The sequence below is a fragment of the Elgaria multicarinata genome, chromosome 10, assembly GCF_023053635.1.
Source record: "Elgaria multicarinata webbii isolate HBS135686 ecotype San Diego chromosome 10, rElgMul1.1.pri, whole genome shotgun sequence".
In the NCBI taxonomy this organism is placed as follows: domain Eukaryota; kingdom Metazoa; phylum Chordata; class Lepidosauria; order Squamata; family Anguidae; genus Elgaria; species Elgaria multicarinata.
In genome coordinates this window covers 88,886,912-88,913,148 of record NC_086180.1, presented here as the reverse complement: position 1 = coordinate 88,913,148, position 26,237 = coordinate 88,886,912, and the positions used below count along the sequence as shown (strand labels likewise).

At 41.0% G+C, this 26,237-nt stretch overlaps 1 protein-coding gene across 4 annotated transcripts in view; it reads right to left on the bottom strand.

The window, feature by feature from the left end:
- The window catches only part of LDB2 (LIM domain binding 2), a 244,393-nt gene that overhangs the window by 131,348 nt on the left and 86,808 nt on the right, over positions 1 to 26,237 (bottom strand). For all 4 annotated transcript variants that reach the window (XM_063135582.1, XM_063135584.1, XM_063135583.1 and 1 more), the window contains exon 2: positions 15,578 to 15,680. In XM_063135582.1, coding sequence (XP_062991652.1) covers positions 15,578 to 15,680 — 103 coding nt within the window. The remainder of the gene's footprint in view (positions 1 to 15,577; positions 15,681 to 26,237) is intronic.

Genomic DNA, 26,237 nt, shown 5'->3' with positions numbered 1-26,237 from the left:
ATGGGCGTCCGCGTGGCAGACTCAAGAGGCTGCTCACTCCGCTTTTTCTTTTTATGTGGGTCCAAGTGTTTAGGCTTTTTGGACTTTTTCGAAAGTTGTTTTAAGGATAGTGTTTCCTTAGGAGTTGTTGGCTCGTGCGCTAGCGTTGGGCCAGAGACTGATTTAGACGGAGAAACCTGTATAATTCTCAGGCTGTGTTGAGTAGCCGAGAGATCATCGGGCTTTGCAGCCGTTGAAGTTGAAGTAGGTTTCATTTTAGACGCTGTTTTTGTCTTTTTGGGATGGGCGTCCACAGCTTGAAGGGCCTTATCCCAAAGGAGAGAGCGTAAGCGGTCTGCACGATGTTTTCTAGTTTGTCTGGTGAAGGCCATGCAATGGTGGCAAGAATCTACAATGTGGCCTTCACCCAGGCATAAAACACATAAAGAGTGTCCGTCAGAGGGTGGAAGTTTGCTTCCACAACGGACACACTTACGGAAAGGCGCCTTGACGGCCATGCGCCAAGGCCGCGCGATCAAGGATCGCAAATAAATCCGAAGAGTAAAGAAAAACGCGAACTAAAAGAGAGAAATATAAGGGGATAGAAGCAGAATAGAATAGAACAATATTTAAACTCTAAGCGCTGCTAAAGCAGAGAAGCACTAAGTCGGTCTACCACAATGGCAGTCAATGAAAAACTGAGGGATTAGGGCGGGAACCTCTGGTATATATACAGGAGGGGGAGGGGTTCCCGCCAAAACTCTAGGCTATGGAAGTTTCCCGATTGGTCTCCGTGCAGGCGCAGAGCCCATTAGTGTGATGCACAGAGACCACGAAGAAGAATTGCTGTTGCTTTTTTACAGATTTTTTTAAAATGGATTTGCTTTATTCCTGTTTTAACCAGGTTTTTAGTTTAGAATTGTGGTTCCTTGTTGGCCGCCTGAAGCACCGTTTTCTTGGTGGAGAAGTGGGGTACAAATTAAATAAGACAATTTTTTTTAAAAAAAATAAACAGGCCTGGTGGCTACAAGCTCAGCTTCTTCAAGGCAAGAAATGTCTACCTTTAGCTCTTACAGTAAAAGATTCTTACAGTAGTAAGAATGGACCCGGGCTTCAGGTGCACAAAGCAGGCGGCCGGCTGCCAACTCCATCCCCCCATGTCCTACAACATCAGCTCTTGTTCAGTGCTGAAGTTCATTTTGATAGGGGAGCGTGGGAGCAAGTGGCAGCCTGGCTACTCCCCTCCCTCTCATTCTTACCTTGATGACCTTCCTCTTCACCCATCCATTCCTTTGAACATGTGCAGGAGTTGGGTAGGTAGTGTGTGTGATATCAGTCAGTGCTATCTACCCACTCTAGGGCAAATTCTGGTGTACACTGCCAGACAGAAATGCGGCGTGTGAAACTGATGTGAGGACAGCAACTGCCTGGCAATCACTGTTAATTCTTTCCTAATAGCTTGGCATGCTTAGATTCGGTTGGTTGGAGGATCTAACAGTAGGCTTCAGACAAATAAACAGTATAGTTGGATTTGTAATATGATTAGTACAAGAGGCAACAGCTAAAACAGCAAGGGGTCAGGAAAACTCCATTTTTCTTTTTTATGGCTTTCAGAGACTCCAGCTTTAGACATGCAGCACATAACAAAGAAAGCACAGCAATTATCTCAAAACATGGCAAAAAATGGGAGGAGGATAAGTGGAAACACAAAGAAAATAGCCTCACAATGTGGAAAAGGAGGAATTATTCTGCCATGTAGTAATTATTGAGTGATGTTTAATTATTGGGACTTTGCTGAAATGAAAAGGAATAGGGGCAAGCCTATGCTTCGAAACAGTAGCAATTTATTACTTTGGACAAATGTAATTTTCTTCTGAAGAATTATGCGAGGAGAGTCAGATAACAGTTTTGTCATATAACAAGGCCAGAAAATGAATGGCAGAGACTTGCAACAATTTTGCCCAACAATGTAAGCGGGTACAAAAAGCAAGGCGGTCAATTGGTGTGTAATCCTTGGGTATCCCAGAATATACCTGAGGCTTTTCTGTATGCTGAGAATGTCAAAAGGTATCTGTCTCTATTCTCTGAGATAAATGGCCCATTGCAAGATGCACCCATTAAAAACAAAACAAAACTGGATTTGGATCTAGAGTAGAAGTCCTGTGAACTGATCGTTTTTCAGATATTCACAAAACTAGTGTTGCAGGAGATACCGGCCCCATTCAGACAACATGCTAAACCATGCTGCTTATGCATTCCATTAACCATTTTGTGGTTAAGCAGCATGGTTTGGCGTTTTGTCTGTATGGGGCTACTGTTCTTTTAATTTCCTGAGATGAAAATTGCATTCTTGCAGTTACAAAATGGTGTCTTGGTAATGGCGACAGGTTGGATTGTTTTTAAGAAGAACTGAAGGAAAAAGGGGAAGAGAAAGGTGGTGTGTACAAATGAAAGAGTGGGAACCAGGAGCTTGCCTTCATGGCACCATTTTGCTGCTGCTTTGCCACTAAACTCCACGGTTTTGCTGCTGTGGGGTAGTGGCGGGCCATCTTCATTGCACAGGTAGTGTGGGCTTGCCGGCCGCCATTCAGCATATTGGGCCTGCCCCGAGCCCTCTGCCTGGCTTCTGGCGACAAATCAGTGGTCACCATCCACCCTGGAATGCCTCCAGCTCGAAGCCAGAGCGAGGGCACGCAGCGGAAGGGCTGTGGTGACCTTGTTTCGAAGGGAAAAGTCAAAGTAAGTCCCTGGCTTTTTTAACGCAGCACCACCGTGCAGCCTCCATGAGCAAAGAAGATGTATAGACAGTCCCCAGGTTAATGTGAGCAGTTTAGAACAACAGCAAGGTACTTAGTAGTACTTCTTGAAGAGAATGAGTTTGAGTACTAGCATGGTACTCTGGTGTAATTACAAGATAATCAGCGGCACTTGAGGTGGAGCAAATATGAGCAATAATTGCACAGGTCAGCAAATTAAATGGGTAACCATCAACAATTAAGTCCCATCTCCCTGTATCGCTAAAATAATTTGGAGTTGGGAGGGAGACACAAAGAAAATATTTGATCGGAATGCCATGAACAACTAGAAGCTAAGTATCATTACATAATATATAAAGCATGTCGTTGTCCCTCTGTTTGAACATTTTACAGTATCAGGTATAAAGCAAATTATTTACTTCAATAGTCACACAGAGGGTTTGATTTTTTCATATTTTCTCTGAAAAAATTTAGGAGCTGCACGTACTGTTTTAAACTGCAAGTAACAATAGCCTGGTTCACATGCCACAATAACCCAGAATTTTTTTTCTTAAAAAAAGTAAATAGGGGAGCTTGCTGCATGATACACAATCGTTTAGTGTTACGTTTGAGGCCAAACCAACGTCTTTTGGCCACTAACTGTGGTGGCGGTGGCAGCGGCAGCAATGGCAGAACTGATCTTAGCACAGCAGCTGAATGCAAATTACGGGTCTGCCCTCCAGAATGACCCTGGAGTGATCCTACTTCATCTAACGCCTCCCATCCCAATGACATTCTGGGGCAGGGAAATGGCTCCCAAGAAAAGATCTGCTGGTCCTACGCACAGGGGCGGTAACAGAAATGCATTTTTCTAACAATGTAAGGTGGGAAAAAAGAAAGGAGGAAACCACTGCCATTTATCATCACAGTATGCATTTCTCCTTGAAGTTATTCACAGAATTTCATCCCACGGCTAAAAATTGATAAAATGCCCCCCCCCCACTACCAGTTTACTACCTGCAGATGGGGTTTGTATGTGATTTGAGGGGCCATTTTGTTTCAGCCACATCCCCTACTACAGTGATCTTCAGTTGGTCCAGACCCGAGACCCACCTCGGGCTTCCAACATGCAACATGGGAACCATTTTCACAATTGCCCAACATGGCATCAACAGCCTTGCCATAACCCATCCGGACTGATTGCGCGAGCCATTTTCAGGTCACGATCCACCAGTTGAAGACCACTGCCCTGCTACACAAGTTTCCTGAATATCAATGCATTTCACAAAGATTCTCTTCCTGGTCTCCACCAAGGAAAACCATGACCCTGGCTAAATGTGGCCTTTCGGAAATCTCTTGTGCTCTAAGAAATGTAAGCCGGGACGGACACACATGAATTGAGGCTTCTCATCTATTAGCAGGATTGTCTCCTTTGCAGGGAGATCACATCCAAATTATTACTCCAGTTACTGCCTAGTTCCAATTTTTGGTGTATGCAGCAGAAAACAGAATATTCATTAATAGGCAAAGAGAAAACATCACCGAAAGGGATACTTCATTTGTAGCTGTGCTGTTAAGCAGCATAAGAAATTTCTGTGCAGTAACACAGACAATTGTTATGGAAATAATTGTTAGCAATTTAATTTGGTTTGTGTTCCACTGAGATTGTTATAATCTTTAGTTTTGACAATAAGGGATAATCACAAAACACATAACTACTGGGATCTTAGGAAATGTTCATTTTCAGTGCTCGTGGGCATGTATTCCATTCTGCCATCTGGTTCTAAAAGAGTTAACCTCTCAGCTCCCCTTCTCTGCAGTGCTGCATAAACACGGCACATTATTCTCACTGAGCATGCTTCATCTTTTCTCGTCTCCATAGTCTTGGGCTGTCAATCAGCTGTCAGCCCTCAACACATCAGCAAAATGCACACCGCTACACTGTCAGCACAGCCGCCGATGAGCCTCTGCTAAGGACTGTCAGTCAAACTTGCTTCTTTTATCTGTTCTGGAAATATTTTGCCTCTGAGAAACAAAGAACCTGGTCAACAAAGGATCAGAGTATAGCATTTACTCTTTTACAATGATTAGGAGGCTCTTAACATGGTTTTTTTCTTCAGAAAGCAACATGGTGATTTTTTTCTTCAGGAAGGATGAAAATGATCTATTTTATTATTAGAATAAATGCAAATTTCCTCTCCCTATTTCACCCCTCCCTTTTTAACATGCCTACTAATTATTTCTTTCAGCCTTTAAAGGGGTGCAACAAATGAATTGAAAATGTACTCCGGTGATACTGATTATTATAAATTTATTTATTTAGATCTACAGTCCATCCTATAGCTCATGCAATGTTTTCCTTATCTCATTTATCCCAGCAATCCACCAAAGTGGGTGAAGATTGCCCCCATTGTACCATGGTGAATCTGAGGATGTTAAGGGAGCAATTTGCCTCAAGTCGACACAGGGTCTATTGCTGAGCCAGCTTTGAATTCAAAACCTCTCTGCTTGACCCCCTTGACAAATCGTATGATAAATTCAGGCTTATGAACAATCACTCTACTAGAGGCCTGTAGTAAGAACTAACCAAGTGATGACGCAGGTAGACGGCTGTAAATTTGAAGGTAACTGCCAATTTATTCCTTGCAGTCCACTGATGTGATGCAAGTGACTCATAAAGATCAGTGCAGGAAGGCAGGCTAGTAGCAATTGTTGTGGCTTTACATGCAATCCTATATTTATTAACTCAGAAGTAAGTCTCACTGAGTTCAATGGGGTTTACTCCCATGTAAGTATGTTAGGACACTTGTATTAAATGGGGATTATTTTTAAGTAGGATTACACTTTCACAGGGCAATCCTACCATACATTTACAGCTGGGTGGGGTGGAGGGATCCTCTGGCAGAATCACCAGGCCCAATCTCTTGTTGTTCAAAGACTAATAGATCTAGATCTACAGCATTTAAGAACTGCTGCTAACAAATCTTGCTCTCCACTGCTCTACAATAGTTTTAATAACTATGGGCTTATTGCAGCTTCATATCTGTATGCTTTAGCCATTCCCAAGTATAGGAGAGCATTTACGCTTGCTCTCTTTAATGTGTTGCCATCAGCATTACTAGAAGGACGATTTAGTAAGATCCCGGTTAATGAACGAAGATGTCCCTGTGGTTCTGGAGCAATAGAATCGGTTGAACATGTCATTTTGCATTGTAACATGTATGAGGAATGCAGAAAAAAGTTAATCTTTCCTTTATTAACAGCCTTTTCTGTATGTAGCCCCAGAAAATCTGTTTAATCTGTTTAAGGGATGTGTCCTCCCATATTACTGAAAGGGTCTCTAAGTTTCTCATGACCTCAATGCAAATTAGAAAAATAACATTGCAATCCTTCTGAGAGAAGCAACTCACCAAGCTGTATTTTGGTTTTATGTCACTTTTTATCTATCCATTGTATGTTTTGGCGTTGATTTTGCTGGTCTGTGACCGTAATAAATAACAATGAAAAAATGAACCATACCCATTCTCCTGCTGCTTCAAGGTAGGCAGGACAGGAAGTGGTGGTGAGGGGAAAGATTTTTCTTCTTCCCATCCATGGATTACAATGAGAGGAATTAACTACGTCAGCCCCGGAGCTGTTTTTAGGGTTGAGCCCAGTATTGGGCAAAAGGCGGGATACTACTACTACTACTACTAATAATAATAATAATAATAATAATAGACGTGACATATCCTTGCCCACTCCTGCCACAACCATATCCCCCCACTTGTCGCCAATGGAACACCTACATCAGCTGAGCCTTCCACTGTCATGTGCCGTTGTACTGTGGGTTTATTTCCATCTCTATCAGCAAAACACCACTTACGGCCCGCAGCTGAATTTCCAGCATACTTTAGATTACGTCCTTAGTTCCTTATCCAATGTATTCGTACGGCTGGGCAAACCACACTATTAATTGCCCAAATTTTAAGTCATACTGTCTCAGACTTTCCTTAAGGTCTTCCACAAATCAAGTCATCAAATGGAATTTCAGCTCAATGGAGGAACAACCTGAAGAAAAGTTCAATGTCCTATTTTCAGATGATACATTATTACCTAAGACTTTGGATCTGTACTAATAAAAATCCAACGCCTTGGTTGGGAAAACCGAACTATTGCATCTCTGGAATATATAACTTTTACCAATGAAATAGAATTAAATAGAATCAGGGCCAGCATATGAGCAGTTAAAATTTGGGCCAGTAGTAAAATAAATAAATAATCTGAAATCATTTTACAGCAATGTTGGCATTCCTTGTTTATAAGCCTTTGGCTGACAATCACAAACAAAGTATTAACAGTGTTGTACTAAAATAATTAACACTGGGATCCTACGCCTACTTACTTGGAAGTTCCAGTACATTCAATGGGGATTACTTTCAGGTAGGTGTGTGTCATGACACAGGTTCTTTACAACACGCTTGTCCGCGGACACTCCCTGCTCAAGCTAAGCACTACTGCTTTATGAGCTTGAGGTGAGGGACAAACACCACCTTTCTACAAACTATGTGGAGAAAGGGGTTAAACAGGAATAATTTCAGGAATAAAATAATGCACTGTGAATTATATGTGCTGGTGGTGAATTAATGTCAGAACGGGTGTTACCGTATTTCTTCGATTCTAAGGCACATTCCCCCCCCCCATATGAACATCTCTAAAAACAGGGTGCGTCTTAGAATCGATGGCGTCTTAGAATCGCAGCCTATCCTCTCCCAGAGACCTGCTGGGGCCAGGCATAAAAGGCTGCCCCAAGATGTTGACTTTACCAGATTGCTTTGCAAGTGTAGAGCCACCGTTATCACACTCCAGGAAGGTGCCCGGATAGGCACCAGTGAGCGCACCCATGCAGCCTTGGCGGGTCTCACGATGCTGACCGGGAGGTGCGCGGCCCAATTGGGGACTACAGCGCACCCCACGCGGATCCAGGCAGCCCTCGTCATCCTCACCTGGAAGACGTGCAGCTCCAACGGTCAGGAGGCTCACACACACCCCCGAAGCACCGGGCACTAGGGGGGCCCCCTGGCCACCACGCTGGGAAGATGGGTTGTACCCATCGGGCGCGCACACGTGGCTCTGGTGGGTCCTGCGCTGTTGGCTGGGATGTGCGTGGCCTGAGTGGGGCCTAGAAATTGTCCCCGGCTCCCTGGTCCGCTGGAGGGCAGGATAATGCTCCTCATGCCCATGGATGCTGGGCCAAAGTGGCCCGAAAAACCTGTGGCCAGAGGCCGAAGAAGCGCTGCTCCACCGAAGCTGCTCTCACGCTGCAGCTCCAGTCATCTCTCTCCTCCTCGTACAGGTAGGCCGCCAAAAGAGGAAGCTCCTGCAGCAGCCGCGAGCCATGAGAGCGAAGAGGAGCTGGAAGGGTAAGCGCCTGGTTTTTTGCTTACCCCTAAGCCCATCCCAGCCTTTTGGCACCAAAACCCAGCTCTTTCTAAGAAATTCTAAGATATTCTAAGAAATTTCTAAGAAATTCTACTCATAAAAGATATTCTAAGAAATTTATTTTTTCTTAGAATCAAAGCTTTTTTTTTTCTGTTGGTGGTACTGAAATTAGTATGCGTCTTACAATCGATGGCGCCTTACAATCGAAGAAATACGGTATATGTATATAACTGCAGATGATAAATGCCAAGGAGACACGTGGGATTTTTGTGGTAGTGAAACAAACTGAATAAAAATTTATTTCAATGTTCACAAACTTTGTTTCATAATAAAACTTTTCGGACTCTTGTCAAAACTTCTCATCCAATCCTTTCTCTCTTCTCATATCACCTCAGTCATTCCCTTATATATCCTCCTCCCCCCTCCTAAGATATTCAATCTCCACCCACTCAGGTCAACATTCTAAACACAACAGACTTACAAATCCTAGATATACATTAGGGAACTGACTTGTGGGGTGTAACGCCACAAGGTGTACTCAGGATTTAGCAACTAAAACTTAACTATTTTATGGCTTGTAGCACACAAACCAAGTAACTTTAATTTTGAAATCAAACCAAATGAAGTGACTTTAATTTTGAAAAAAATCAAGAAAATACTTAACAGCCAAGTTTTCAGATTTCTTCATACAAATTACAGGATTAGATGTGCCCAAGAGGCTTGATTATGTCCAGTGGATTCTGCCCTCCCCCCTTTTTTAACAGCTATGGAATATCACAAAGTGCTTTCAAAAGAGTTTTTCAACACTGCATGGAGAGCTACTGTTTGAGCAATAGAATTCCAAAGTCCCCTTGAATGTATGCAGCAATCCTAAACTAGGTCATTCTGTGTGTGTGTTTTAATTGATTATTATAAACTGAATAGAATAGAATAGAATAGCAGAGTTGGAAGGGGCCTACAAGGCCATCGTGTCCAAACCCCTGCTCAACACAGGAATCCATCCTAAAGCATCCCTGACAGATGGTTGTCCAGCTGCCTCTTGAAGGCCTCTAGTGTGGGAGAGCCCTCAACCTCCCTAGGTAACTGCTCCAGGAATTTTGAATGGAAGGGCGAATATTTTAGATAAATAAAGCATTGATTCAAATCAAGTTCCCCATATATTATCTGAACAAGCATGTGTACTAACTGGCTTCTATAACAATTGAAACATATTGGTATACGGTTAAAGAGTGGGTTCTTACAATCTAGGAGAATAATCTCAGAACTGTGGTCAACCCACACACACCACAGAATTATATCTTCTTAAAACATGAGACAGCTTTCTGCCTCCCTCTCTCCATATTCATACGAGGATACTAAGGAAGATCATGTACTTGATAACTACTCCCACTGCAATCTTAAACACCCCTACAAAGTGGGACTTACATCTTAGTAAAGATATAGAAGGGCTGTCTTTTTTCTTAAGCAAAATAGACCAGTAGTTACTGCGTAAAATAGTGGTCTAGTTTGGGCATCATAACAACCTAGGTTTCTTTCTTTTTTTCCTGAGTGAGTAACGGTGCTGCCCAATCATTTCTGCTACTAAACATGATCTATCCCTGGTTGTTTAGCATTGTGCAAACTAGAAACTCTGGCTTGTCAAGGGAGAAATGACCTGGAGTTGGAACACAGAGTTAAACTCTAGGTTCCAACTCTGGCTTGTCTCTAGCAGGGCTGGTGCTACCATAGAGGCCACTCAGGCGGCCGCCTAGAGCGCCAAGCTAAGAGGGGCGCCGGGCACAGCGCAGCACTCACGCGTGTTGGCTGTGAGCCGGGCCGAGGATTCAGCTGGGCCTGGGCGGGCGAGATGGCACCCCACGCCCACCCAGCTGAAGCGAAGTCAGGGACGCTGGGGTGGGGGTGGGGCGGCTCCACGTTCAGACTTCCGGAACGAGCCCAGAAGAGACACAGAGAGAGAGAGAGAGAGAATGTATGGGTGAATGGGGCGCATGGGGTCTTTGAGTGAATGCATGTGTTCATGCGTGTTTGTTTGCAGTGAGTGATGCTGAATGTGTGTGTGTGCGCGTGTGTGAGTTGGGGGGGATGGTTTGGAGGTGATATTCCTATTAAATAATGCATTTTAGACCCATAGACGTTCCTTTCCAATTTGTTTGCTATAATTGGCATGACGTACTTCTTGCACTTTAAAATAAATTTAGCAGTTTCAAGTTTTGTGCTTCTTATTTTTTCCAGGAAACATATGTTCTTAAAAATCAAAGTTGGCATTTTTTGGGGGGTGGGATGAAAGTAGCTCACCTTGCCTAGGGCGCAAAATAGTCTGGCCCTGGCCCTGGTCTCTAGCTAGACAAGCCAGAGATTCTGGTTCACACACAATGCTAACAATCCAAGGACCAAGCATCACTAGGTTATGTAGTTACTCCCACTTCCAGCAGGAGTGACTGGGCAGCATGCATTAGCACGCTCACTCACAACAACCCAGTGTTTCTCCAGCTGATGGAAACTAAATGCCCATGCTATTGCTTCATAAAGGCCTAAATTGGAGGGTGTAAGATCAAAAAAAATTAAAATCACCCCGATGGGCCCTGGAGATGATCCTGGTGATATAGGAGGTGGTATCTTCTGTATCCTAGTGTCTGTGATGAGTCTAGGAGGCTGCCCACAACAGAAAATATTGTGTCATTTATTAGGTTCAGCCATAGATCAAATATTTGTCTCCATTGTTTTTTAAAAGGGACATGTACAATAAAGAAAAACAGATGTAAATGTTTAAAATCTGATTTTTGTGGCCGTCTTCAATGTTTACCTACTAACAACTTAGTTTGAACTATTCTCTTACTTATCATTCACATGGTGAGCCAAGGTTGGTCAAAACTTACAAGGTTGCCCAGCAAAGACATTTGAACCCATTCAGAGCAAACTTTGCTTTTTCTCTCCCTCCACACACAACACCTTTGTGCTTTGCGCTTAACGTCTTGGAAAATCCTTATAATGCTTGTAGTGACTGATAGTCGCTACCCACATACATTTAATTCATTTTATCAGTTATCTCTGGGTATTTATTTGACAAGTGCTACCTCTTTCTGGAGCAGCCAAAGGAAAAGCTACTTTGAACACCATTTAAGGGATTATTGTTGACAGAATTACTATTTCTTGCCTTTCAAACCAAGTGATAACTCTGTACAGGCCTTCAAATTACAGCCTCTAGCAAAACTGGTAGCAGCTGATCTGTCCCAATTAGGTTGAGTCAACTTGTCAGATATCAAATTTGCTAGTTGTATTATCAGTCTAAGAGGCACAGATATATCAGTAAAAAAGCAATTAATGTCCAGTTAGATCGGACAGGGCTGTGTTTCTGCAAACAGGGCTACATATAAAGGAATTTGTCAAAGAGTAAAAAAAAAAATCCCTGTTGTCACAACTAATTTCTTTTGGCTGTACTATCTGCTAAATGTAGATATTTCGGTAAAGAGCAAGTCTGTAAAACTGAGGCCTCAATGGAAGGATAAAAGATTGCAAAACCCTTTGAGAGTTGGTGATCTGAGAAAAATAGTTGACGTGGTTTGTGTAGCTTTTGTATTCTCCTTATTGGGGGAGGTTCAATTCGCACTAGACAGAGATGGTGAAGGTGGGCGTTTCTGTCTGCCAATTCTTAAAGGAAATTATGGCTTCTGATGGGATCACACCCCTCTTAAAAGAATGTGTTGCAGTTTTGAAATGCTCCTGGGCCTGCTTTTGGTTGCTCATTTGGCAGATGTGGTTAATATGACATCTTTCCCCAACACACAAACGATCTTGCCACTGTCATGGATGTTAAGAGTCAAATCTCAGTTTAACCAGTATGAGGGCTGGACCTACCAAGAGGCAGAAAGAGGCGGTTTGCTCAGGCAGCAGGTTCTGAGTGTCATAAAAGACCGGCAAATTGCTAGTTATTTAGGGAGCAGTCCTACGACCCCTAGAAAACCACAGGATATTGTGGATTCCCAGCTCCAAGGTCGGAGACAGTGCTCTGAACTCAGAGCTGGGAATCGGAGCTCCAACACCCCTCTCCCTCTCTGCTAACCTTGGAGAAGGGTAAAGACATTTTGGTGGGCGGGGAAGGAAAGAGATGGGAGAGGCCAGGATAAGAGCTATCCTTAGGCCTGTACAGCCTCCTTCCCTCCCTCTCCAAAGGGCTTTTGCTATATGAGCAAAAACCTCTGTCTAGTGAAAACACAGGGTGGAAGGACGGAAAGGTGTAAATCCCCTCCCCCGCTCCTCCCGCCCTACATAGGATCCTCGTAGGCCTCCAATTTCAGGAGTTTATGAATATCGAGGGCACAACCCATAGGACTGCCCCTTTAATGTGCTATTATTTTATTTTTACTGCCATGAATGGTGAGAGACACTTGTGGAATTTTCCGCCTCAGGTGCCCAAATACCCTGGCTGGCTTGGGATAATATGCCCTTTGACGTGGGTGGGTGATTGTGGTGTACCATTTGCTGTTCTGAGGCAGCAAAGTTTCTCGGGCCGGCCCTAGTGTAATGTCTTTTACACGAGTCTCACCTTGAAAACAGTCTGGAAACTCCAGCTGGTCCAAAATTACTCCTTTTCTTAAGTACTAACAACTAGGCGCATGTGACATTGGCTAAATTCTCTTTGCCAATTAAGCTGTTGTTTTGTTGTTGTTTTGTTGCATTTGGTTGGGTGTTATGCTATTTATTTTTGTTAGCAGCTTTGAACCCTACTAAAGCAGGAACACAGGATGCAAATTTATTTATTTACAATATTTAGCCCCATTCAAAATTTCAGAGCAGTGTACATGATAAAATAAAATAAAAACAGAATAAAACACTTTAAAATAGATTTTAAAAGAAGCAAAATTAAAAGTGAACCGTGGCTGGTCATGAAGGAAAGACTTCCTGGAACAATGACATTTTCAGGAGGCACTGAAAGGAATACAAAGTTGGTGCCTGCCTGACCTCTAGAGGCAGGGAATTCCATAGGAGAGGGGCCACCACACTGAAGGCTCTTCCCCTGGTGGACTCCAATCGGAGGATAGATCTATGTGGAACCACCAGGAGCATGCTCTTGGATGACCTCAGTGACCGGGCAGGTTGGAAGGGGAGAAGGCACTGTGTCTCAGGTACATGTGGGGTGTATGTATAATATAGATAATAAATCATACAAAGGAATTTTAAATGAACAAAATATATAAGGCTGCTTCCATCTTAAATCTGTTTAATCAGTAAATTAATAAACTAAAGTTTGTGAGGTGGTAATTTTAATCAGGGTAGTTGCAACTTTAGCTGGTTGGAGGAAAAGGTATTATTGCAATCAAAAACCTCTCAAACACACCCCTTTCCCCAGCTCATGAAAGATGGGAAATGTTATAAAAGGGGGTGTTGGTCTGTAACAAACAAGCGTGCTTGTAGCGTGGTGGGTAAGACAACATAGTTTAAGCATGAAGTAATCCAGGATTTTGTTACACCTGGAGCTCAGGCCCTTATTTTGGGACATTCTCCACCTGTCCCAGTGTATCACGGACATTTATTATTTTCTGGTACTTGTTCATGATAAATTATTCTGGTTATTTTGCAGAAATATGGAGTGATTTATTTTTTTAAAAGTTTAGTTATATTTTTTATCTGATTTGCACCCCACCTTTTTACCAAAAATGGCACTCAAGGCAGCTAGTACACTTGCGCACCTCCTCTGCATAGTTGCCTATCTGGATAGTAAATATTGAGTTGTATTTTACATTTTAAATTCCGAGAGGGCAAAGAAGAGGAGGGGTAAATTTAAAATTGCATAAATAAACAAACAAACGAAATGGTTATGGTCACTTTAATAACCCATCTGCTTCAGAAGCCCTTGTAAGAGAGGATATTGCAGAATAAATGAAATGAATGCCATCTACGCCAGATGGCAAACAGACTTCATTAATATGTAATTTGGCAGTGTGTGTGTGTGTGTGTGTGTGTGTGTGTGTCAGCAGTGATCCTTGTTGCAAGAGTAGAGGTACGGGTGTACAAAAATGTCCCTGTGTCCATCTGTGAAATAGAGGGTATGGGTGGCAGATGTAGGATATTCCCTGACTGACTGTTCGAGGCCATGAATTATGGGCTGCTCAAAGCCATAAAAAAGCTATTTATATTATGTGCATTTAATTAGGGTTGCTGACTTCTTGTACTAGTGACACCGTACCTCCCTTTGCCTTGTGGACGCCTTCTGACTCATAATTCTTTGTTACTATCATTTTAGATCCTTCGATTTCTTCTGTTTGTGTCAGAACTAGCACTGAAACCATTATTTACACATGCTTTCTTATCCTAAGAGGCTTCAAACTCCAATTCCATTTTGCCAAGCTCCAGATTCTATAATACAAACCAATCTCAGCCCACATTATCATCTGCATGTTTATTCTTCTAACACAAATCCAGGAACACTTTCTGACTAGGTCTCAGGCTATTAAACAGGATTTTAGCCTTTCCTTCCACCTTTTAACTATTTGTTTGTTTTTATAGTCTTCACATTGATTTTTTTGGGGGAGGGGAATAAATTAATACATTTTACAAAGAAAGTTAAATCTATCCTGTCAGACTATTCCCAGACAGTTCTTTACTTCAATACCTCCCCAGTCCAGAAAAAAAAGTATATTTCAAAATGCACTTTTTTTTTTTTTTTTTTGAGGAAAAACTGTTCTGTTTACTTGTCAATCAATCACATTTGTAATTCATCCTCCTCCAAGGGATTCAGGGAAACAAACATTAGAGATGTATGAGAATTTCATTTCTGTTCGCAAAACGTGCCCTGTTCACAACCCCAAACGTGAACATAAGCAAGAAAACATGTTGTCTGAAAATGTTCGTAAATTCTTAAAATGGCGCTCATGTTACAAAAATATGCAAATTTTGAAAAGAAAAAGTTCATAATCGCACAACTTTAAAATTAATTTCACTTTTTAGTCTATGGGGGGAATTTGCACAGCTTTGGAAAGTTGTACAAATTTCAGGGTTCTTGCACAACTTTTACATCTGATCGTGTTCGTTTTGCACAATTTCCCCATTTGCACAAAACGAACAGCATTTGCAAATGCAAGTTCAAATCTAAGAGAGACAAGCACTGAGCTGCTGTTCAGAGAATCTTGGTGAACCTGAATGTCACTTGTTCATCTATATCTAGAATTCACAGTTATCTCATTTTACTCTCACAACAATCTGTGGGATTAGTTAGGCCAAGCTAATTGCCCAAATTAGCTTCGTAGCTGAGTAAGGATTTGAACCCAGGCCTCCCCATCCCCGATCTAATCCTTTTTTCCAATGCCACAATGACTCTACTCCACTGCAACTTGATATCCACTGAACAGATCACCATAACAACCCTCTACTTTAGCAGCCATCAGAATCTGATTTATAAATGCACAGAAGTGAAGGTGAAACATTATAATACATTTGTCTCTTACTGTATCGCTTTGGTCCATCTTCCAAACAAAACGAAAGGGTTAAGGTTGCATCATCTTCAAAAAATTCTGTTGCAAAGGCATCCCACCAGAGGTTGTCACTCTCCTACAAGGAAAGAAATCATTTTTAATGCAAAGAAATCATCCCCAATGTATCATATGTATCAATGCTAACTGTTCCTTTTTAAAAATTCTCAATGAAGCCAGATTATTTTTTAAAATTACTATTAGCAATTCAGTAAGCCTTTGGATCTAGGAAAGAGGCCTCTCCTTTACAAACATATAGAATATGTCTCTTCTACCAGACAGACGTTCTAGTGAAATCAAAGCACATTTGGGGATGAAAACCTACCCAAATTTTGTTGCCCTTAATTTTCATCCTAGGTTTGCCTACAGAGGTTTGTGCTGTGATGTCAGCCTTGCCAAGCAGTGTTTTGAACAGCATCTAAACATTCTCTGACAAGGCAGCCCGTTGGTGGCCTTCCCTTGTGCAAGAATTACCTCTGACCAGCACTGTCACCGTATCACTCAATCCTATGCGTTGGTATACCAAAGCAAGCAAGCAAGAAAACAAAACCCTATGAAGAAACTAAAATGTTGGTTATAAATATTAAAAGTGAAGGGCAAAAGTCCTCTAGTGCCTTATTTTGTAATATCTCACTAAATATCGCATTGTAATGATACTTATATATCGCACTGGAATAAATACTACCACCACCAGTTTCTGTAACTGTTGTGACCCAGCCTCCTTTCCTGCACATGCCAATGATGACGTCAAGATTGGAATCCCAGATCTTGTGACACACACCCTCTCCATTATCGGCATAGCCCTAGCCACATTTTTTCCCCTTGTAAATTTCACTTCTGTCTCAGAAGATAGCCACAATGAATGGACTCCTGAGTCCGGTTGGGAATAGAATCAACCCCATCAAAATCTCAAAAATTCCTCTATTCACTGACAGTCTAAAGTTGTAACACCAATATTTGCATAGAAAATGTGTGTGCCTTCATAGAATCATAGAATAGCAGAGTTGGAAGGGGCCTACAAAGCCATCAAGTCCAACCCCCTTTTCAGTATAGAAATGGAGGATTGCCCAAAGCAAGGTCTCTCCTTTTTTGAACATCACATAAGCCATGAACTGGGACAGGGGATGATGAAAGAATCCAAACAAATGTCTATTAGACACAATGATCTGGAACTAACTACCTGGCTAACTGTGGTGAGTCTTACCTAACCATTCTCTGAACCTCTCCATCTCATGCAAAGAATGAATCCACCCCACAGGCTTCTCCAATAGAACCCCAAACAAGAGAACATTCACACCCACCAACACTGTTTAATAGGTGCCACTGACAGTACTCATCCACACCCTCCTTTATGTCTAGGCTAGATGGCATCACTGAGGAGTCTGAATTTGGACTTGGGGCTGCCAATTACTGAGGCCTGATTTACAGCATGCTGTGGGACTTTCAGCAAGATTAGAGTCTTTGGCAGGACTGGAAGTTTCTAGGAGTCACTCACTCACTCACTCGCTCACTCACAGGGCTTCTGTTCAACTCATATATTTCTTCCTTTCATTTATATCTAAAAATCCTAGTGGCTGGAAAGTGTAGAGAATACATTATGAATTCTCTGTATGGAAAAGTATAAACACCCATTTTCTATCACAATTTGAACACTATCCAAGATTGTTAATCGGAGTTTTCTGCTTGCTTTAAATCAAGAATAGAAAAACCACAACAACCAAACAACACGCCCTCCCCAAACTGAAGCCAGCTGAATGTGTAAACTTTGGAGTACATTAGTGAATGCACAATCCCAATTAAAATCACATGTTCTAATATTTGCCAGTGAGCCAAATGGCATTCACAGCCAAAACGGTGGAGGAAAGCAAATGAGGAAAAAAAAGTATAATTACAAGAAGGAAAAATGATTTTTAAAATTCCCCTTTTCCAACAAAAAGAGTCAAGGCTGCCCCCAGGCATCCTTAACTCATGCACTGACAGGTTACCTGGGATTTTTGGCAGAGTAATTATTTTCCAATTCAGCAATAATGAGATATTACCATGGCAACCCTCCTTTCACATAGCACACTCATGCTCTCAAACACTGAAATAATGGACAAAAAAATTAATACTTTGAAAAGTACTTTAAAATACATTTAAAGCAAAGGACAAAAGGAAGAAAAGAGCAGAAGAAACTTGACAGCAGGTTCAGGAGAGGAGAAGTGACCAGTGACCCTTGACATCTATTACGCATTTAGGTTTTCAAGTAAGTTTTTCTTCTGTAAAAATTGCAGTGCACAAGTCCATGTTAATTTTTGCTCCTGTTTTCTATCATGAACTCTCTTCAAATAAAAAAATCTTTAGAGGATTTTTAGAGAAATCCTGGATATCATTATTGCCACATTCTTAAATGTCCCTAGGCCAAATAATACTGGATTGTTCTTACCCTATACTGTTCAATTGGTCCACAGCTGCAAAGTTCAACTGTTAGATTCAGCAGTGTATTTGTTATTGTTTTGTTGCAATAGCAGCTTATTGTATAATCTAAGAAAATGGTCTCTTTAAGGCACATTTTGGTAGATCCATATCTCATCATGGGTACCAACTGGGGGCTTTAAATAGGAATAGGAATCCCTATGCACCTCCAGCCAGTTCTGTGGGGCCCTGGATGAACACTTTGAAATAGATGGAGATATATATTCTGTGTGCATTTGTATCAGATAGCCAGGTGGAAAGCGATTTCCGTGTATGAATTTCCCTTGCTGGTTTGGACCAATAGTCTTTAAGGCTGAGCCAGATTCCTAGGGAACTGTCAATGAGTCTTTTACTGAAGAATCACCATGCCTCCTTCCCTCACATTTTACAGAAAGTCTAGACAACCACATCATCATTGTTTTGTAATTGGCCCATGTTTTTCTAACAATTAGTCCATGTGTTTCTCTATCACAGAAAACAAGAATGGAACCACAGCACAAACTGCACAGCTGTAGATGTTCCTTATTGCTCCTTTCCCATTATTTTGAGGGGGGGGCTGGTTTTGACCTATGCAATGACATTTTTGGAAGTTGAGTGTTATGCTCCCTCCCCCTTTTGAGGTACATCTTCACCATTACGTTTCCCTCGGGGCCATTTTAGAAAGGGTGTTTATGAGAGTTATTGTTCTTTATGAGGTTTCGAAGCTTTGCAAAATGGCAAAGTAAAACAAGGGCAAGGGAAGAGCAGCAGGGTTCCCTACAGGATAGCAAAAGGAGGGGAAATCTACTTATAGAACTAATAGTCCACCTTTTAGGAGATCCCTCTCAATTACAGCATAAAATCATAATTTACTAAAGTGGGGCTTGTGTGGGATGCTCCCTTTTTAGTAAAACAGAGAAGTGGCATCTCTAATGTTGACTTTAGTTAGAAAGCAACAGTGCCTACTGTCACCTGAAGACCATAGTGGTAAGGCACCATCTTCAAGGACAGCCGCTCATAGAATATATAAGTAGTACTCTAGTCTGGAGGTCACTACGGGTGCTCCTGGGAGGGAGCTCTCTTGCTGCACAAGGAACAAAGGAACCAGATGGCACTCCTCCCTGGAGCACCCGTAGTGACCTCCAGACTAGAGTACTACTAATGTCTTCTATGAGCGGCTGTCCTTGAAGATGGTGCCTTACCACTATGGTTTGCTCTGTGAATCAAAACATAACATTGGAGGAGGGGACAATATACATCAGAGAGCGACATGGGGAAAGAAAAACACAACTGGTATTCTGTTTTTAAAACTGGAGATCTGATTCCATCACATAGAAAGCAGTTAGTTATGGTAAGCATTGAACAAATTTTGTTAAGAATAAGAATAAATTCAATGATTATACAGGGAAATCTTTAGCACACTCATTCTTAAATATATCATAGTTTAAAATTGGGTGTATAATCCAAAATTAAGTACTTTGAAGTCCCACTGAGAGTCACTTAAATCTCTCTCTTTGAAATCAATGGGACTTATATTTACTTATATTTGTTGGATCGTGCACTTGGAGTAGTCATTATCCCTAAAGCTCTATGCGTTTGGGTGTATTTTACTATATAAATTCTATTGCGAAAGCCTAAATATGGATGTTTAAAGATGAGGGGCTCAGTCTTTTCATATGCTATAAAGACTTTATTTCATCTGAGAGAAGCTCAGTTTGTGTGATAAAACATACTTCCATCCCACAAACCACTGTCTGGAGAACAGAGTGACCTTGATTAAGGGCACTAGAAGCATATGCATGCCAAATGGGATTATTCGTAATCCCATTGCTTACAAATAAAAGGTGACTAGCAGAGCTGTATTGACAATGTAGCTAAAATTACTTTTATTTATTAATTAATTTATAAACCACCCTTCATCCACAAGGGATCTCAAGACATTGCACATAACAGGAAAAGCCAAATACAATATAATAAAATGATAAAATTACAAGGTAAGAGGCATACAAATCATTCAACCAACAAACAAGCAAATCAATCAATTCTTTAAAAGCCATTTAAAACGCTGATGTAATTTTGTAAGAACAGGCTCCATCTAGGTAAACTGGCCAGAATTCCAGCAGCTGAATTCTGTATGGGTTGAAATTTCCAACTCATTTTCAAGCACAGGGCTATCCCTGTCTGGGATTAGGTTACAGTTGCGGAGGACAAAAAGTGCTCCAAGCTGCCAAGACCTGTTGAGTCTCCAAGTGACAATGCTGGATCAAGTAGCATCGCCATCTTGTGTACTTGCAACCCTGTCAACTTTCAGATCCAGGAACCACCTGCCCAAAGTTGTTATAGGTTTAACAACAATATAAAAATGACATCAAATCCTAGTTTTTATTTTTGTAACTTAATCTTTGGTACATCCAAGAGTTGGCCTTTGAAATTTGTTCATAACCACGACCACCACTCTGCACACACACACACACACACACACACACACCTTTTTGCTCCTCCCCTGTTAAATTCTGACATGGTACCCTGGATTATATCACCACCATTCATTCTTTCGCACATCCTGTTTGTTTGTTTGTTTGTTTGCTTCTCTTTAATGGCACTGCTTCCTTTATTTGATTTTGGAGAATGGCTAGATGCCATCTCTGGAACAATGTATGCTTAAATTGGCAGGAATATCTGAAGGCTTGGAATGACGAACAATGTGTTTTCTATTTAACAATACTCATCCAGTTTCTTGCCAGGAAATGTACTTGTTACTCAGAGCACAACACCAGTTTTGTAACTGTCTTATTAATTAGCTTAGAATCATAGAATCATAGAATAGCAGAGTTGGAAGGGACCTACAAGGCCATTGACTCCAACCCCCTGCTCAATGCAGGAATCCACCATAAAGCATTCCTGACAGATGGTTGTCCAGCTGCCTCTTGAAGGCCTCTAGTGTGGGAGAGCCCACAACCTCCCTAGGTAACTGGTTCCATTGTCATACCTCTAATAGTCAGGAAGTTTTTCCTGATGTCCAGCTGGAATCTGGCTTCCTTTAACTTGAGCCTGTTATTCTGTGTCCGCATCTGGGAGGATCGAGAAGAGATCCTGGCCCTCCTCTGTGTGACAACCTTTTAAGTATTTGAAGAGTGCTATCATATCTCCCCTCAATCTTCTCTTCTCCAGGCTAAACATGCCCGGTTCTTTCAGTCTCACTTTAGAGGGCTTTGTTTCCAGACCCCTGATCATCCTGGTTGATTAATTTTTTGTTGTTTAAGTTCTAACTTGGAATTCATCTGAGCTTTCCGCATGTAAGAAAGATGGTTCCAGGTTTCTTTTTTAAATAATAATTATAATAATTATAATAATAATTGTTGTTGTTGTCGTCGTCATCACCATCATTAAACATATACTATATGGGGGTTCTACCAAAACAGGCTGCAATCCTATTAGCATGTCCTATGGACTAAAAGTAGAATTTAGGATAAATGAATGAGATTGATTGGCTGTACAGTTCAGGGCAAAAAAAAAAAAAAAGACGTACTTCAAACAATGCATAGGAAGATACAATGAATTCAAAGATTGGGTTTATTAATGGACATGGGTTCTCAACAAGGGGGGAATTCCCCCCGGGGGGGATTTTAGGGTTCCAGGGGGGGAATTAGGAACACTACTCAGCAAAGTATGATGTCCTGTAGATTATGTCTTCCTACACATGTTATTAAAAACATCCCAGAAAAGTGTCATGTCATCTGCAAAAGCCAGGCCTTTGCTCTCTTTTCCCTCCCTCCCTCGCAATCCTAGAAGTTTCACGCTTCCCATTTAAAGGGGCAACGCAAAGCATGGGAGCTGAGAATATAAAAGGGGCCATGCTTTCCGTTGCCCCTTTAAATGGGACTAATATAGGGAAAAAAAGATTTTCAATATTATATTATATTATATTTATTTATTTATTTATAATATTTATATCCCGCCCTATATCACTAAGATCTCAGGGCGGTGTACAGATAAAAACATACAGTATAAAACAATAAATATACACAGTTAAAAACAAATTAAACCATAATCCAAGTTAAAATAATATATAATTTAAAAGCAATAGATGCAGTTAAAACAGTTAAAACAATGTGCCAGCGAGTTTAACCATCAAAGGCTTTGTTAAAAAGCCATGTTTTTACTTGGCATCGAAATGCAATCAATGTTGGTGCCAGTCGGGCTTCCAAGGGGAGGGCATGCCACAGTCGGGGTGCCACCACAGAGAAAGCCCTCTCCCTTGTCCCATCATAGCGTATGTGTTGCACTGGTGGGATGCAGAGATGGGCTCCTCCAACAGATCTAAGGTCTCGGGCAGGCATATAGAACGAGAGGCGCTCTCTCAAGTATCAAGGTCCCAAGCCGTTTAGGGCTTTAAACGTCATTACCATATACATATTATTTGGAATGCACCTTTTAAGTTAGACTATCATGGGAAGGGGGGAATTAAATTCTGAACAATGGTGAAATGTGGGAATGGAGCAAAAAAGGTTGAGAACCACTGGGCTAGAAGCTATAACAAAGTTGAACCTCTATGTTCAGAAGTAGTATACCTCTAAAGGAGGAGATTCGTCAACTTGACAGTCTTTTAGCATTTAAAAAAGCAGTAAAGACTGATCTATTCCGGCAGGCCTATCCAGTGGAATTTTAGAATGTTTTTAGGATGTTTCAAGGATGTTTTAATCATTTATACTATGTTTTAATCAGTTTTTATGTTTGCTGTTGTTCCCCACCTCAATCCAGGTGGAGAGGTGGGTAAGAAATAAATTTATTATGATTATGATTATGATTATGATTATTATATGGTGAGGACAAAACAGAGGATGTCTGTTGCCTACAAGCTCTGCTTATGATTTTTTCAAAAGCATCTAGCCAGCCACTATTAGAAACAGAATGTTAGCCTAAATTAGCCCTGGGTTTGATCCAGCGAAGTAATTCTTGTAGCCTCACTGAGGCGTACGTTTCAAAATATATGGATATGATTGTGTGGATATTCATACAAGTCAGCTGTAATAAAAGACCTAATCTACAGCATTCTTCCCGTGACACAATGAATCTGGTACTTGGAACAAACTACCCTTTTCCAGGAGTAATTAATCTTATTGCACACAATCCATCCTGCTGCATCGCCGCGCTCTTGCACAGGCAATGCTGCAGCGCTCTATAATGCTCCTATTTCTGGAACAGGCATGCGGCATTTCAGTGTTGCTAATTCTTTTCTTCAAGTGATAAACTGGCACGGTGGGAAACAATGCATCAGGGAGGTTCAGAAAGATATACAAATTACCCTTTCAATGGTTTACTCCCACTTATACTTGATTAGCTAAGTGTCTTTCAAGAAGGATATTCTCTAAATGGCAAGAGTCTAAAATGCAAGTGGTGTGTGTCTGTGTCGTTAAATCATTTCATTAGATCCACGTAAGTGAAACTGTCTAAGAAAGTTGGGATTGTTTCTCAAGCTGCTACCCTAAATCTGTTGAGTTTCCACTATCCATGTGTACATTGGTAGCACGTCACTATGCTGAACGTTACGTTTTCCCTACTCCTGATCCACAGCACTGGCTTCTGATAGTGGAGGCAGGGAAGCTCACAGTCTAATGATGACAGAACATGAGGAAAGCAGTACAGAGGGGCAAGGTTGGTTTGGGCAGCAGTCCAGTATTTCTTATACCATGGAGTTCTGCCTTTACTTACTAGGAAGGCATAGACACAGAGAGGCACGTGTCCCCCAATTCAACACAGGTTGGTGTGATAGATAGATAGATAGATAGATATATAGATATATAGATATAGATATATATATCCCATTTAGTGCAGCAGATAGGATAATTAATTTTCTATAAGGATAATTAATTTTCTATTAGTCCAAGGTAGCAATAACCTGGGTCGCCAAACTGAAGCAAATGTGCTCAGCCTTTTTCTGTGTGGACGGAAGGAGGGTTGCTGTTGTTTTCATCCACATATATGGAAATGTGAATATCCAGAACTAGCAAAGTCACTGGAAGAAACCGTGATCAAAAGACATCTCCAGAGTTACAAGACAACAAACAGCCAAATTAGCCATGTGCAAAAGCTATGGCTTTAGCTCATCTTCTACAAAAAAACAGCAAATTAACATTAACTTCTTTGGCAGTTGATAATGGATGAGCAACAATTCAAGTGGGGGGTGGATAGCCTAGCTGCAGTGAATTGTACAGGTGGGGCTGCCTGTGAAGGCAGTTCGAAAACTTCAGCTAGTGCAATATTGCTGCAAGATGCAATGATCATAGCATGCCAATCCTGAAATGGATAGCTTTTGCATATAATAGGCAATTCCAGTTAAAGCAGCCTTCCCCAATAACTCCCAGATTTTGGGAACTTCTATTCTCACTGGCCCCAGTGAGAATGACTAATGCTCATGAATTTCGAGAGTTGTAGTCCAAAACTTTTAAAGGGCATTTTTAAAAATAAATAAAACTTTGCACCATTAGTCCCAATTCTGCCCCCAAGAAAAGCTGAATAATTTATGTTATTAAGCGGAATATACATTTATTAAATAAAATAAGCCTCTCTATATGTTGTGCAAATTAAGCTTACTTGCACAATTTATCTTCTTTTGCATAATTTCTTCTGTTTTTTCTAGTTATTGGGAGAAGCAAATAACTTTGTAGGGCTCTGAAATGCCATCCTCAATAGCTGCAAATCTGTTATGGCTTCTGCGAACAGCATACATCTTGGAATGATCTACATTGCCGGCTTCAAATGGGGACAATGAATTAATGAGTTTTACAAGCATATTATTATTATTATTATTATTATTATTATTAATAATAATAATAATAATAATAATAATAATAATAATAATAATCCTGGTAACATTTAAAACGAACACTTCCAAAAACAAACATTTGTAAAGATTTTTCTTTCATTCTAACCCCATTCCCCTGTTTTCCTCTTATGTAATCACACTTAACATTTTCATAGCTTGTTTCAAGGGTTCAAAGAACCTCACATACATGGTCTTTCAATGCACTGCAGGCTGATCCTCAAACTAGTGCAGAAGCAGAAAGATACCGAGCATGGGTATCCCATCAACACAGTGCACGAAAGTGCCCCATGAACTATTCTTCAATTTGGATTGTAATCTGAATTGGAGAAGATCGCCTGCCCACCTTACCTGTCTGGCAGCAACAGGTACCCTACTCTCTCCCAAATATCTAAAGGTCTCCCTCTCTCCCAAAAATTAGGTTCCCAAAGGTTCCCAAAGTCCTTTCAGGCACCCTTTCAGGCAGACATCCCAGCACAAATGGGTAACAGGTGGGCGTGTTAAGATTTTTAAAAATTCTTAATATCAATAATGATGATGATGTCTAAATTTCTAATTATTACAAATACCAATCTTTTCATGGGAATGTATTACTATCATAACATTTCTTTTGAAAATTATAAAATGGCATTGTTTTATATTTTTTAAAGTATACACAAGAATTCGTTTTTTAGATTTATCTTTAAGCATTTATAAATAGTCTGATCCTCAGAATGCCACATTTGAGATTGCCTTTTGGATCATTCTTTGAACTATTGAAATTATGTACTCAGTAATACCACAAATGTAACAGGCATAACAGCAGCACTGAAAGAGGCAGTTCTAAAACCACAAACATTGGAACATTTCTATTTAAATGCTTCATTATATAAACTAAATTATCATTAATATGATTTTTTTATCATTAAATTAACCAATTAAATTAACATTGAGAGAGAAAAAAGATTTTGTTCATTTGCCAATTAGACCTAGTAATGTTGCTAGAATTCATAATTCCCTGGTTTGGAATATGAACTTCAGTGACCCATAATATTGGCTTCAAAGCATGGTGATAGTTTATAGCCCCATGAACTATTCTTCAATTTGGATTTTAATCTGAATTGGCGAAGATCGCCTGCCCACCTTACCTGTCTGGCAACAATAGGTACCCTACTCTCTCCCAAATATCTAAAGGTCTCCCTCTCTCCCAAAAACTAGAACACTGCTATAGCAAAGTTTGAGGGATTCGGGGCCCTGGGAACTAGAATTTTCCCAGGTTCCCAAAGTCCTTTCAGGCACCCTGGAAGCTTCATGACTGAAAGTCTGGCATAAGGTGCATGTAGTATCCAGGGTGTCTGGTGCACATATAAAGGACTCAGGTGCACTGAGGAAATTGCCAGT